This window comes from Spermophilus citellus (genome assembly GCF_964194105.1).
Source record: "Spermophilus citellus genome assembly, chromosome: 2".
Classification (NCBI taxonomy): Eukaryota; Metazoa; Chordata; class Mammalia; order Rodentia; family Sciuridae; genus Spermophilus; species Spermophilus citellus.
Window position 1 is genome coordinate 34,045,245 of NC_138183.1, and position 15,756 is coordinate 34,061,000.

Consider the following 15,756-nt stretch of genomic DNA (forward strand, 5'->3'; position numbering starts at 1 on the left):
TCCCCAAAGAGTCCCAACTTTCCAGGGCCTCCCAGTTGAGCAGGGGACACTCAAGTGGAGGAGCACTTACCTGCTCACGGGCCCTTACTGTGGGAATCACTCCCTTGCCCAAGAGGTCAGGCCAGTGCTGCCACCAAGCCCCTCTCTCTTCTTCCTCCACCCTCCTCTCCCAGATGTGGTAGTTACAGAGACAGGAGGCTGAATCCTGGCCCTCGGGCTTACTAATTGTAACCTGGGGTAAGTTACAGCTTCTTGAGTCTTCTAGATCCCTCCTCTATAAAATGGAGGCAGTAGTGAGATCTGCTTTATAAAATTGGCAAAAGGGCAAAATTCACTTAGAGAGAATCCCATGGTGTTCCCTCCAGCCTGCTTCCTCCCTGAGCACTTGGAGGAAGAGATGGAGAGATGGAAGAAAGGTGGGGAAGGAGAAGTGGGCTCGGGGCCATTGGCACCTGTGACTTTTGTGCTGGAGTCTGTCCCTTCACTTCCTCCCTGCACCCCACAGAAAATCCAGAGCCCAGAGGAAGAAGCCCGTGGAGGCCGGGAGATGTCTTCGAATGCTTGGGGTTTAGGACCTCAGGGCTGACTACCAGCTGAGGCTGAGGAACCCCCTCCGGAACATAGAACTGGAAAGAGTTCCTCACATGAATGTGTCACTGTTCCCCAGGGTCTCAGAGTGCTTTGTGCTCCACCGTGAAACCAGAGGACACACTTGTCCCAACTGCTGACCCAGTATGGAGCCACCTGCTGGAAGTGGTCCTGCTTCCGCAGGGGTGGACTGGGCACCCCCGGGGCTGCCTCACACTCACGACCTCACAGCTTTGGGAATTTGAGACTTTCCTCAGGGATGCAGCAGTCTCTCCTGCCCCTCTGTCTGATGCCTGAATTCCTCTACAGCTCCCCCACCTTGGCTTGCACCCTGCTGAGGAGGGGCTCACCCCACGGGGAAAGGGCCCTCCCATCCTCCACTGAGTCTCTGCTTAGACAGTTCTGCCTGTTGGCTACACCCTTCCATCCTGGTCCTTGGCCCTGAGGCCCTGTGCCCTGGTCTCCATGACAGCTCTCCAAGGATGTGCAGGCAGGTGTCTCACAGGCCTGGACCTCCCCACCTGGCCCCCTGCCATCCCTTCAGCCATTCCTGAGGTTGGAGGAGCAGGGATGGGGCTTCAAGAGCTGAGTCTGCTAAGGACTTCTGCTCTCCTTAGATGTCTTGGTGGGTCACCTGCCCTCTTCCGTAAGGAGCCTCACTCTGCAGACCCTTTACACAGGTTACATGCCACATCCCAGCTGAACATCTCCCTGTTTCAGCAATATCCTATCTTTTTGTAAATGTAGGTTTGGTCCCACAAATCTGCCACAATTAAAGCAACAGGTCTTTGTCACCAGGAAGGAGGGAGATCCGTAGGGCTAATTTCCTTCCCTGGATGGCTGGTCTAGAAGCAAGGCCTGGGACAGGGAGCCCGGAAAGACTGCTGGGTGGCCAATGGGGAGGTTTGTGCATCGTCCAAGAAGGGGGCTGGGCTCCTGCAGAAAGAGGGGTATCCAGATGGAAGGCATGGGAATCCCAGGTCATTCTCTGCTTTGCCAGGGAGCAGGGCCTTGAGCCCAGGATGGCCTTCAGTGGAGTGGTCTGCTCGCTGGGGAAGGAGGGAGACTTCCTGTAGGAGGTGGTTTTGAGGCTATGTGAGATCCCCAGATGAAAGTTCATTGTGTGTGTCTCCTGTTCTGTAACAAATCATCATGAAGTCGGGGTTTTTGTCTTAGATGTATTAATGGGAGACATTCCATTACACCCACATGTTTTTGTTTGTTTGTTTGTTTGTTTTTTGTCTTACAGTCTTAGTCAAAAGTTCAAAATCTCTGGGTTAAAATCAAGATCTGGTTCTTCTGGAGGCTACAGGGGAGAATGTTGCTCTTCCAGCTCTGCAGGTCGCCCACAGTTCTGGGCTGCAGGCCCCTTCCTCCACCTGCAGAGCTTCAGCAGCACATCCCCAGATGATCAGGCAGATGTGATGCCTATTTCTGTCTCACCTCAGTGTCTGACTCCCCGACTTCCCTGCCCCTTGTGAAGACCCTCAGGTTGCACTGGGCCTTCTGGATAATCCAAGGTGGTTTCCCACCTCAGGATCCTTAACGTAAATCCATCTGCAAAACCCTTTCTAGGGAAAGTGAGCCAGTCTAGGGACTGGGATGTGAGTGAGTTAGGGAGCCCCTCTGTCTACCCCACTGGTGACTCTTTGGAATTTCTAACACTGTGCAAGTCTGGCCAGTGGGAGAGGAAGCCAAAAACCAAAGCAGCTCCGGCCGCCTCCAGTCACCATCTGAGCCCCTGCAGTTGGATCCAGGGTGTCCCCCACTACTGTATGGGGTTCTGGGAGATGGACCCCAAGGAGTAAGTGGGGGCCAGGGAAGAGGAGATCATGGCCCCTGGGCTTTCTGCCCTCCTGTTTGACAGGAGCTGCCATATGGAGAGTGGGGGACTGGCATGTTGGGGGACATGGGGGCCTGTTACTTCCAGTAGGGTCCCTGCTCCCATATGCCATGTGGGACAGCTGGATACCCACAGCAGGAAGGAAGTTGTCATGAGGGCTCAGTGTGAATGGCTAGGCAGGACTCAGGCCACAGGTCCATTTCCCTGGGCCACAGTGAGGGAGGCAGAATCCCAGGCCTTGATGGACGCCCAGCTGGTGCAGTCGCTATGCCCCAGGCTGCCTTCAGGTTGCAGCCAGCAGCCAGCCCTGGGACGCTGCTGCCTCATGTCCCTGCAAGCTGAGCTCAAGTCCTCATGAGCCCTCCAGGCTCAGGACACCAGCCTCCCACATCTAAGGGTGGACAGGTACAGCACACCTGGGCTTGTGCTCCTTCCTGCTCATCCGTCACAAATAGTTTGGAGACTTCCCAGATGCGGGGCACATGTGGGGTCCTGCAAGGCAAAGAAAGCCCTTGAGTCCTGGAGCTCACATGCTGGTGCAGGAGGGGATGCCACCAATGCCCCAGTGCCACTGTATGTCAGGGTCTGGACTCCTGAGCCCAGCTGGAGAGGCCCCCAGAGGACAGTGGCTCATCCCTGGCTGCCATCTCCAGTCACTGCAGCTCAGCATCCTCCGTTTGTGTCCCTGCTCTTGGTAACTGGGGAGGCAAGAAAAGCCATGTTTCTTCAGGACAGATGTGCGGTGCCATCCAGCAGAGGGAAACTGGGCCTCCCTTTGGGGAGCCTCAGTGTGGATGTGAGGGTCTACACTGAAGGAAACCAAGGCTTCTCCATGGGAATTGAGTTTGGCTCAGGGAACAACCAGCATCCGGGAGGCCTCAGGTGTGCTGGTTTCCTGCAGCTGCTCTAACAAATCACCACAAACTGGGGAGCTTCAAACGACAGAAATCTGCTCTTTCCCAGCTCTGAAGGACAGAGGTCCTAAATCAAGAAGCAAGCAGAGCCCTGCCCTCTCTGAAGGCTCCAGGAGAGAGCCCGGATCTCCCTTTGCCTTTTCCCATAAGGACACAACGTTGGATTTTTCCAGGATGAGCTCATCTGGAGATCTGCAAGTTCATTACATCTGCAAGGACCCTTTTTCCAAATTAGGTCACGCTGACAGGTTCTGAGGGTTAGGACTTGGACATGTCTTTTGGGGTCACCATTCAACGGCTGGCTCTGCGCTGTGCACACACAGGGGTCACACACGTGCAGATGGGAGCGAACCGAGCTGCCTGTCTACCCACGGCAATTGCCTGTGGGTAGGAGAGCTAACACATGTTCACTTTGTACTTGCCCTTTAAAAAAATTTTTTTTCCACTTACATTCTGCTCTGATCATAGGTTATTAAGAGCTAACTTACCTGTAGAAATCCGAAAATTAGGTGGCTCTATTTTTTTAAAGGAGAACCCTCCTCAACAAGTGCTCATCAGGTTTGGAAAAGCGGAAATACCACCACAAGGAGAAGTTTCTACAAGAATTTAAGCTGGTGACCCAAATCTTTGAAACCCGCCAGGGCTGTGCAGGGGTGCTTCAATACTTTTAAATTTAAAAAAGCATAGAATATGGACAGATGAGATTTCTAAATACTCTCCTAGAACCACAGGCATTGGTGAAGAAAGAGGAAGCCCCTCAACAATATCCCAACCAGCTCCTGGCTTGCCCACTTCTGATGACGGGGAACTCACTCCCTAACAAGGTCCCTTCTCCATTCTCACAAAGATTTTGTTTGTTTGTTTCCTCTCTTTGGGCCAAAATATGCTTTCCGGAGCCATCTACCTGTTGGTTCCCCCACTGCCACGAGGATGCCCAGAGCCATGCCCCTCCTCTCCCCCATGACAGCTCTTCCATGTTTGAAGTCAGCCATCACTTCCTGCCTTGGTCTTCTCTTCTCCAGGCTAATTTTTTAATTAGTTTAAATTAATGGTGGTTCCTGGGGAGCTCCAGGCCCAGTAAAAGTGACCTGAATTATTCAAAGATTTGAGTGTTTCAAATGCCTGTTTATCCTAATTAGCATCTTAACGACATCTGTGCCCTCTGCCTCTAACGAGCGACATTTTAACACGTTCCATATTTTAATGGATTTTACTTGAATGAACTATTTAATCAAGTGAAGACACATTTCATGAATGAATAGAAGTAAATCTATAATTACACGCTTTAGTCAGGTAAGAGGAGTGACATTTGCACAATCCAAGGCTATATATAGCCAGTGCATTTGAATGACAAAGTGGGTTACCTCGGCTTCCATAGGAGAGCTGGGAATCGCGCTGCTCTCAAGTTCATCTTGTAACCTAATTAGAATTTTCAAAGAGTTGTAAAGTGCATTTGGCACAGTCCTGGTTCTCTCCATCTTCACTGGAATCTTGGCCTTTCTGGATGATTCCTCAGCTGGCACCGTGGCCTGGTTAGGGAAGGTGTCTGGGGAACTGCTGGCCACAGAAGCCCCAGTGTCTCAGGGTCTGACGCTCCCCCAGCCTCAGGTCACTGGCTCTGAGCTTCACTTGCTCATTGGAATCTTTCCTGCCTTAGACATGTGGCCTGGACGTGGTCACTTGTAGCTATAATAATATTTGGCTACTCTCTCCTCCCTTTTCTACCTTCTCTCTCCTGTCCTTCTCCATTCTGCCTTTGGACATAGCTGGGACTCACTCTGGATGCTAGGGGCCAGGAGTAGAAGGGCCTTAGATTCAAGATGAGGTGCCCCATCGGGTGGGGCAGGAGAGGGCAGAGGAGGAGTCCCAGCTGCAAAGGAAAGATGGTGCCCTGGATCTGGAGAAGGTGGTGCCAGGTGACTTGGGATGTTCAGGCAGGCTGCCCCACCCCACCTCCTGTCATAGTTCTGTTGCACATGGGAATCACCTGGAGAGATCTAAGACCACTAGCACCTGGGTCCTGTCCCCAAGACTCTGGTGAGTTCAGACAGAGGTTGAGGAGGCTCCAGGGCATCCCCAGGTGATTCCCAGAGGCAGCCCAGCAGTCTTCAGGCAACGGGGTGGGGGTGGGGGGCCCTGGCCAGCATCTTCCCACAGCCTCAGGGAAGAGCTTGTGCCCAAGCCACTTTGCATTGAGCCACTCTTCCATTCCTCATCCATGGAAACTGGGCGGCAAGAGAGATTTGTTTCAAGCTGCTAAGTTTTGGAATAATTTATTATGCAGCAGTGGAAGACAGATACAGCTAATGAGTTACCCTGAATGCAATTCTTGCTACTCTACCATCCTCTCCTCATCCAGCTTCCAGAATCTCTCTCTTGGATGACTTTCGTAGCCTTCCTGTCACTGCCTCCCTGCTCTCTCCATGCCCCTGTCCCCCATCAGTCCTAGAAGCCTGAGTTACCATTTCAAAACAGGCTCTGATCGTATACCCTCCTTCACTTGACAACCCAGAGTGGCTCTCCATTGTACTTAAGATCAACACCAGAATCTACAATATGAATTGTGAGGTCTAATTGGTCTGCCCCTGTTCACTTCTCATTTCTCATTTCATTCCATTATCTCCTCACAACCCCTCTTTTAGGATCTGCTTTAACCCAAGTGTGAAATTGCTTAGCTTCCCTACCAGCTTCTGACACAGGACCTTTGCACATGCAGTTTGTCAGGCTGGAATCCTTTGCCCTGTTCTACCTCTTGGCCTGGGTCTGACTCTAGTACAGCCTCTGCCAGAAGCATGGTCCTGAACTCAAGAGCCTTTATCTCAGTGGATACTGATACATTCACCAGGGAAGCCATTTGATTAATGTCTCTCACCTTTACTAAAGATCCAGAACAATGAGTAAATAGTATTGCTCAACATTAGAGGCCTTAATACCACCTCACACAGTGCCAGCATCATGGAGCAGTGCATTCAATGGCGAGCTGCAGGCTTCAGAGCTGGGGCTTTTACAGGTGAAGCAACACTGTGGCCTGCTCTGGCATGCTGACCCGCCTCCCTGACAGATGGGACAAGCACTAGGCTTAACGTGGACCACAAGTACTCATTTATGCTGAGTGAGGACGTTCTTCCAATGGTCCTTTCACCCCCTCCACCCATTTCCTGAGGCCATTGCTCTCCACCTCTCCCTCTGCCTTCCCCTTCCTCCTCCAAACCCTCGCTCCTGGCTATGCCGCTGGAGCATGGGGAAAGCCTAGCTGTGTGTCCCCATGGCCAGTGTGTAGATGCATCCAGTCAGCTGGAAGAATGAGGCCATTGGGATGACTTCATTGGAGTGACAGCTCCCTGTCAACCTCCTCACCTACTGCCTGACTGAGCCGAGGGAGGTGTTGTGCAGATGCAGAGATGACCTGGTGTGCTTGCTTTGCTCAGCCGGGGCAGGGCTGGGCCCACAGCTCCTGGCTTTCCCTGATTCTTCTTGGCTCTTGTTTTCTTGCAAAATGTTGGCCTTTCCCTAGAGTTTGAAGTCTGAGCTCAAATGTTAACATTCTTGCCTTTGGATCTTCAATGGAAAACTGCTATAAGACATTAGCTCCATTAAACAAAGAGAGTCCTGCAGTTCCAAAAGAACTAGGTTTTTGCAATTTGACTCACTCTTCCATCATCGCACTGAGGGATTCTTATATCCAAATGGGGGTGTGGATTTCCCTTGTGATGAAGATCAGTTAAATTATTTCTTTCCCATGCTTTGGTTATTTTAAAATGCCAGTTATTGCCATTTGTTTTCCCTAAAATGTCCATTAAAATAAACATTCAAGCTGAGGCAGACCCTCAGTGCTAAAATGTTGGGCGGTGAGTGGCTGATTGTGCTGACCATCTGTTCTGACCTGTTCCGGCTCACTGGGCCTCAGAACCCTCCACATCTGGCAGGGTCCAGAAGAGCCAGCCTGGGAGCGTGGGAAGAGCGCTGGACGGGGAGTCACCCCTCAGTTTCCTCAACTGTGAAATTAGGGGCGGGATGAGATGGCCTCTAGAGTGCTTTTTGTGTATTTCTTTTGAGTCCCGATGGCCTGTAAAATATGCCACTCTACCATATCGACAACACAGCCGCTGCGCACCCACCAACGCACTCACAGGGACACCCCAGGCCACCGACAGCCGGATGCCTGCCGACGGCCTGGATATGATTATTCTGACTTCTAAAGCAGCGTGTAGAGCTTTAGGATTTCCAAAGCCATTCTACAGGGTCTCCGCTGGGTCTTGAACCAACCTGTGAGTTACTTGCTACAGTGTCCCCATTTTTCAGCTGAAAAAACTGAGACTCTAGAGAAGCTCAATAGTTTCCTTCCCCGCGGGCGCCATGCAGGTGGAGCACCTGGGCTTGACTGCGCCTGCGCATTGCCACCTGCTGGGGCATGCGCATGCGTGCTGCGGTTCAGTTGCTCCCCCACACCTTCAAGGTAAAAAAGGGGTCTTGGAACCCCCACCTGCATCCGAAAAGGATCCAAGCAACAGAAACCAACTCTAATGACAAAGTTAACTTAAAAATAATAAGAATAATAAACTAGTTCCCAGTCTTCCATCAAAATAGAGGTAGAAACCGCAGATGGACAAGGTTCACTCTGACCGTGGCAGTTTCTTTTTACAAAACATTTATCACAAAGTACTTCAAGCATTCAGGGAAGCACAGAATAAAATAAGCACCCAGGGACTACTAGCTGGAATTAATAAATGTTCACATTTGGCTCCGTTTGCTTCGTAGATCTTGAAAGAAAGAGAATATGGCAGCTCCCACTGACATCCCCTTTGTACCCTCTCCTTGGCGGTGGCTTCCTGGTGACCAGTGACATTTAGGCCCAAGCTATTCAAAACACTTTCATATATGTATGAGAAGGATCTGCTGACTGTTGAAATAAGAAGAGCTTTTTTATTGTGGTAAAATATGCATAACATAAAATTTACCATTTTGAGCATTTGTAAGTGTACAGTCCTCTCAAGTTCATTGACATTGTTATGCAATGATCATCATTATCCAGCTCCAGAACTTTTTCATCATCCCAAACTGAAATTTTGTAGCTCTTTAACACCAGCTCCCCTCTCCCTCCTGTCCCCCTCCCCCCAGGTCGTTTGTGACTATTCCTCATGCTTCATATAATTGGAACCGTACAATAGTTTCCTTTTTGTTTCTGCCTTTTTTCTAGGTTCATCCAAGTTGGAGCATGTAAAAGGATTTAATTATTTTTTAAGACCGAACAATACTCCACTATATGTGTTTACTTCCATCCATCCATAAACACTCCAGTTATTTCTACCTTTTGGCTACTGTGAATAATGCATGAAGAACATGTGTATACAAATACCTGTTCAAGTCCCTGCTATCTGTTTTAGGGCATATACCCAGAAATGGACCCTCTGTGTTTTCAACAGTTTTGTGTCACGCTGTGACAAAAGACCTGACAAGAACAACTTAGAAGAGAAAAAGGTTATTTGGGCTCATGATTTCAGAGTTTCAACTCCATAGCTCTGGGCCAAGATGAGGCAGAACATCATAGGCTGAAGGATACAGAGATGGAAGGCAGCTGAGAACATAGCAAGCAGAAAGTAAAGAGAGCCCTACTCATCAGGAATAAAATATCAACCCCAAAGACCCGCCCCTCAGGGGTCTGCTTCCTGTAGGCACCTTACCTACCTACCTACCTACGGTTACCACCCAATAATCCATTCAAATTATTGATCTGTCAAGTGGATTCATCCACTGACGGGGTTGCAGCTCTCATGAACTCATCGGTCCACCTCTGTGCATGCCTGCATTGTCACACACAACTTCAAGTCGGTGCCTCATATTCAAACCATAACATTGTAGCGATTCTTTGTTTCTTTTCCGAGGAACTGCCACCCTGTTTTCTGGAAAGCAGCGCCTCTGGACATTCCCAGTAGCAGGTCACAAGGTCCCACCTACTCCACATCCTCACAAACACTTTTGGTTTCTGTTTTTGATAATAGCATCCTAATGTGGGTGAACAAGAGTGCTTGTAAGGTTCACCTTCTCACAGAAGAAGAAACAGGGACCCAGGGAAGCTGTGGTGGGGGAGGAGGTCACACAGAGGGGCCAAGACCCTGAGAGAGTCAATGTCAGGGCAGGACCTGGAAGCTGGGCTCCTGACCCCCACCTGTTTTTTCTCCTAAAACAGCCCAGTTTCCTTTGCTAAGTGTCTAAGGGTGCACAGCCGTGGCTGCGGGCCAAACACAGACTCAGGTTTATTCAGTTTAATTCTTAAAATATTATTTTAAATGTGGTATTTTATATTGCAAATGCCTAGATTTCTGATTTCTCCCTCCAAAAAGAGTGCGATCCTGGGCCCGGGTTCTAGAATGGCAGATGAGTAGCAAACTGTGACCTTCAGAGGACATGTGGCCCCTAGTCCCACCACTCCCTAGGTCCTCCTCTGCTGGCTCTGGTGGCCCTGCAGTTTGAGCCTTCTGCTTTCCAAGCACATTCTGCCCTGTCTCTCTGAACGTCTTGACTATCTACCAGAAAAGTGAAGTCATTACAAATCGGGGGGCTCAGTGGTAAAGCACTTGCTTAGCATGCATGAGGCCCTGGTTCATCCTGGTTTCATCTGGCCTCTCTCTCTCTCTCTCTCACACACACACACACACACACACACACACACACACAAAAAATGTTAATATATAATGCAAAATGTAAACATGTAAACAAAGACACGACTGTGTATCCTAACTTGGAGATGGGGTGAGGTGGAGGGGGAGGCCGGCCAGGCCCTCTCCTAGCCTTATCTCCCAGGAATCCCCCGGGGGCAGCCTTAGCAGGCTGCGTCCCTGTCTGGCCTCCTCCTATCAATGTGTCGGTTGCAGGGTGGATATTCCTTCATGTCGTCAGTGGAGTGGAGAAAGTTGCTTTGCCCACTCAAGTCACTTCCCCAGAACAAGCCCCTGCCCTGGCCCTTGCAGAGGCCGCCAGCATATCCACCTCTGTTTTCTCTTTGCTGACAGGTGAGGAACGACCTGACCGGGGTTCTGTATGGTGAGGACATTGAGATTTCGGACACTGAGAGCTTCTCCAATGATCCCTGTACCAGCGTCAAAAAGCTTAAGGTAGGTGCAGCTGATCACAGCCTGAGTGGCCGTGCTCCTGGGGTTTCCCAAATCTTGAAGGAGCCTCAGGTTTGATCTGGGCCTCAAGTTCTTGCCAACTTAGCATCTCAGACCTGGGAGAAGCTCCCTGAAGCTGGTATCCCTGGGCTTCCCCCTTACTTGGTGTCCAGCACCAGCCAAGGATGCCCATTGCCAGGTCCATCACCCTGCAGAGCTTCGACAGTGATCTCCCCTATCAGCCTGGCCACAGGACGAGCAGGGTACAAGTTATTATCATCTCTGTTTTGAAATGGCTTAGAGCGAGGAACTCCAGCCTAAAGCCACCCCAAGGAAGTATTATTGTCAGGACTGCAAGCCCAGACTCCTGACCCCCATCTTGTGACAGTCACTCTAGGAACAGAAAGGGTCAACTGGTTATAAGTAAATGTCTAACTTTCATCTGTCCATCTGTTCCACAAACTCTCTCAAACACCTTTCATGTGCCAGACCCTCTCCTGGGCTCAAGGACACCATCAAACCTGTTCTTGAGCTCAGGTCGCTCACAGCATGGTGAGGAAGACAGGCAGCTCTCAGGGGAAACTGGAACAAAGGGACCTGGGAGCACAGGCAGGAAGTGACTCATCCCACCTGGGGAGAGGGTTCAGAGAAGTTCCAAAGAAGGGACAATATTCCAGCCAGGCCACAGAATGTGCAGGATCCCCACCTGCAGGAGTAGATAGGGATAGGGGACACAGATCAGGGGACAGGTTAGTGTGCTCATATGCCTGGGAGCAGAGGGGACTCCAGCCTTCAGGGTCAGGGGAGAGGTTGAAGGAAGCAGGATAGAGTTTGCAGGCTGTCCCCAGGAGCCTTGACCACCAAGCTAAGAAGCTGGGTCTTTTCTCCTGAGCTCAGTGGAAAGCTGTGAGATTCACAGAGACACAGGCAGAGCTGCCTGACCTTCGTGCTCACATGTAAAGTCACTGGTTTGGAGATCTCAGAGTCCTGTTGCTGATGTGACCCTTCTGATTGGGGAAGTCCCAGGTTCACCAGACAGGGCAGACAGCAGTTTCAAGCCATTGCTTCCAAATCCCTCAGTTCATAGATGTACCAATTGTTCACCTCCTCCAGGGTGGACATAGAGCCTGAGGGTCACATGTCAGCCCTGGGAGCCTCTGCAGGTGGGGAAACAGCAGCCAGGGGAGGGCCCACAGCCAGCCAGTTGGATAGAGTGGGATCTGTCCAAAGTCTACCCCCTGCATTGTCACAGGCTGGCTGTAGGGTGTGAGGGTCCAGTTGGCTGTGTGGGGCCTATGGGATGCAGGGCTGGGTGGTGGTGGTGGCAGGAGGGGCCTGCACTGTGCTGACATTCTCCTGCTACATGCAGGGCATCTCCCAGGGCAGCACTTGAAATAGCTCCCTGGCTGCAGAGGCCCAGCAGAGTTCTGAGGGCTTTCAAGTTTAAAGGGCCTTTGTGGATAGAGCAGAGGTACTAGTTGAAAGTCTGCAAGAAATTGGGGATGGATCTGGGCGCTCTGCTCATCCACCAACCTGCTTCAAAAGAAAGAGGAGAGGCTGGGGATGTGGCTCAAGCGGTAGCGCGCTCGCCTGGCATGCGTGCGGCCCGGGTTCGATCCTCAGCACCACATACCAACAAAGATGTTGTGTCCGCCGAGAACTAAAAAAAATAAATAAATATTAAAAATTCTCTCTCTCTCTCTCTCTCCTCTCTCACTCTCTCTTTAAAAAAAAAAAAAAAAAAGAAAGAAAGAGGAGAGACGATAATGAGAGGAAAACAGCAGCTGAAATGGATGGCCTTTCCGTTTCTCAGAGCACCGAGGAGGGCCAGCCCCTTGCAGCACCCTTGACCTTCACTGCCTCTCCTAGGCCTCCCCAAACCCTCTGACAGAGGGAATCTTTGTAATCCATTTCACAGATGGAGACTTGAGGGTCAGAGTGGTTAAGGAACTACTACCCCAAGATACCCCGTGGGAAGCATTGGGCTAGAATTCAATGCTGGGGATGCCACGGCCTGGCTGTCCCCACCCCCCTGGAGAATGATGGCTCTGAGAAAGGATTCCCACATTATATAAGTCCCAGGGCAGGGCGGGCACAGAATGCATGGAGGTCCCCTCTGTGGGGAGGGCTGTCCCCCAAGGCACAGGTATGGATCCTTGTATCTTCCCTGAGTCTGTTCATTTGTCCCCTCCTCCCAGAGGCCTCCTTTGACTCTTTATTTCAATTCTTAGCTGAGCATGATGGCTCACACCTATAATTCCAACAGCTTGGGAGGCTGAGACAGGAGGATTGTCAGGTTCAAAGCCAGCCTTCATCATTTAGTAAGACCCTAAAGCAACGTAGCAAGACCCTGTCTCAAAATACAAAGGGCTGGGGATGTGGCCCCGTGATTAAGTGCCCCTAAATTCAATCCCTGTTACCCCCTAAAATAATAATAATTACATTAAATTAAAATCCCTGTTCTTCAAGGATCCCATTTCCCCTTTCTGCTCATTTTCTCCATTTCATGAGTTGACATCTGTATTTGTTCCCTGGGCCTGTCCTAAGGAAGTGCCACAAACTAGGGGGCTTAAAGTAACACAAATTGATTCTCTCTCAGTTCTAGAGACCAGGGACAGGCAGGGCCATGCCCTCTCTGGGGCTCCTCCACACCTTTCTCTTAGCTTCTGTGTCCCTGGGTCCTTAGGTCATAAAGGTGTGACTCTAGTAACTGCTTCTCATCGCCCCTCCCCATATCTTCACCTCGTCCTTTTAGTAGGACACCTGTCGTGTTGGATTAAGAGCCCACCCCGTTCCAGTATGGCCTCACCTAACTCATCACATCTGCAGTCACCTAGTTTTCAAATAAGGTCACATTCTGAGGTCCTGGGGTTAGTACTTCAACGGATCTTTTGGGGGCACACAGTTCAACCTGCGAAAACCTCTGACAGGCCGTCCATTCCGCCCCACTGCTTAGCTCCTGTCTCCTCCCATTAGAAGGGAAGCCCCAGGAAGCAGAAGTTTTTGTCTATATAGATCACTGTTTGATTTCTCATCCCCTGGAGCCAAACCCAATTTGCTCAACAATTCGTGGTGTGCGCTTAGATGAAATGCTAAGTCAGGATGGACAGAATACTCAGGAACAGAGAAAAGGCAGTCGGTTCTGGAAAGCTCCAAAGAAAAGCAAGTCTCAGATCCATTGTGGGTAAGTTAGAGAAGGAGGTACAGAGGGCAAGGAAGAAACGAGGTATCAGATAGCAGAACAGGAGTCTGCATCGGAGGCCGTAGAGAGCGGAGCGAATGCCAGGAAAAATCAAAATCAATAATGTGGAGGACGAACTCGAGATGCCTTCCCCACATTCAGAGGAAATGGCCAAAGAGATCAATCCAATGAGAGAAAAGATACAGTTATGGATACTGGAGAAGGGAGATCCTAAGGGGGAACCAGGACATGCAGAACAGAACCAAGATCAAAAACAAAATAGGCAGCCCAGGAGCAGCAAGCACACCCGGCCCCCAGAGTTTAATTTCTTTTTTTTTTTTTTTAAGAGAGAGAGAGAGAGAGAATTTTTAATATTTATTTTTTAGTTTTCGGCTGACACAACATCTTTGTTGGTATGTGGTGCTGAGGATCGAACCCGGGCCGCACGCATGCCAGGCGAGCACGCTACCACTTGAGCCACATCCCCAGCCCCAGAGTTTAATTTCTAAAGAAATTAAGAAGAACCAGGGCTACTTAGAGAAATGACTGACCCTGTGGGGCAGGATGGCTGCAAGATGATGCTGGAGCATCTGCTGGCATCAGGAAGTGGGGCAGGGCTCAAAACAGCAATGCACCCCAGTGGGCTACATCAAGGGAGCACAAGGGCCAACTAAGGTGCTTCCAAAGGCCAAGGCTGGGACACCTGACCAATGAAGGAGGGAAGGATTGGAATATAACCCAAAGTATAAACCAAATATCCACGAGCCCATGCTTGTATAATTGACAAATAACTGGAAGAGAATAGAAAAATATCTGCAGTAGAATTCCAAGAGACTTAAAAGAGTCCTCATGCTCCAAGGAATCAGGCTATAACTACCCACTTCTTGCTACTTCCTTCCAAAGAGCACGGTATAAAAAGGAGAATCTACTGCAGAGGAACCTGATTCACACTATCTCAGACCTCAAGGTCAACATCAACAATGATATGGCATGTCAGCAGCACCCTTGATGTGACAGGATGACAACAGCACACTCTACCCTTCCTCTCCCAAGGCCACGGCTGCAGTCTAGCATGAGAAAAGCACCAGCAGATTCTAGTGGAAAGCTAGTCTACAAAACACCTGCCCAGCTCTCCTCTATGCTAAGTTGTCAAAAAGTCAGGGCTGTCAGAGCCAAGAGGAGGCTAAGGAGGCACATCAGCTAATATCCACAGTATCCCAGATGGATCCAGGACCAGCAAAAGACATGAGAGGGAAAAAAAAAAAAAAAAAAAACCTAAGGAAATTTGATTAAAAGATGGGCTTGAGCTAATAACAATGCATGAATGCTGGTTCATTCATTGTAACATGGGTACCATGTTACATGAGATGGCTAAGAGTAGGGAAAACTGGATGAGCCATTTTTCTATAAATTGAAGTGTATCCTCAAAGAAGAAATTTATTTTTTATAGGAAACAAACTTAAGGGGGCTGAAGACAGACCTGTTAGGTGGGATCATATGAATATTTGACCATTTAAAAACTACACAGTCAACAATTTTATATAGAAAAGCGAAGGCCATGTGAACAAACTAGCTGACCTCTCTCTGCATTCTAGCAGAATTGGTGACAAAACGAGACATATTTATACACATTTTGGCAAATGTTTTGATATATAAATTGTAAGGGGAAATCCTACAAATATCTAGCCCAGAAAAAAAAAAAAAAAAAGGCTTTCCAGAAAAGATGCAAAAACCAGCGATGTCCCAGATTGAAGGCTGTTCTCGAGGTTAAGCCCAAGGCCCATGTCAGCTGGCTGAGAGCAATGGCGCATTTCATAGCCAGGGTCACGAAAGGAATGGCCAAGCAGGGACCACGGAGCTGTGGAAAAAGAACTGTCTACATATCTGTTACAAAAGTGCATACAGATGCAAAAGGTACCTATAATTTTTAGAGATGAAGCCAAAATTGAGAGTGTAATAACAATAACTGAGATATAAAAATCCAAATTATATTACAGAACCTAACAAGTAGGTAAATAAAAAAAGACTCGACTCCTGGTCTAAACCAGGAGAGGGACCCCCAAAGAGACCATTTGTTCATGAGCTTCCTAATTAGAGAAGGATCTGGGGTGCGGCTAACTA

General features: G+C 49.5%; 1 protein-coding gene across 1 annotated transcript in view; it reads left to right on the forward strand.

The window, feature by feature from the left end:
- Positions 1–15,756, forward strand: part of GABBR2 (gamma-aminobutyric acid type B receptor subunit 2) — a gene marked incomplete at both ends in the record, with an annotated part of 350,598 nt that overhangs the window by 172,826 nt on the left and 162,016 nt on the right. Inside the window, one exon of the mRNA XM_081281796.1 lies at positions 10,356–10,457. Within this exon, the coding sequence (XP_081137922.1) occupies positions 10,356–10,457 (102 nt within the window). The remainder of the gene's footprint in view (positions 1–10,355; positions 10,458–15,756) is intronic.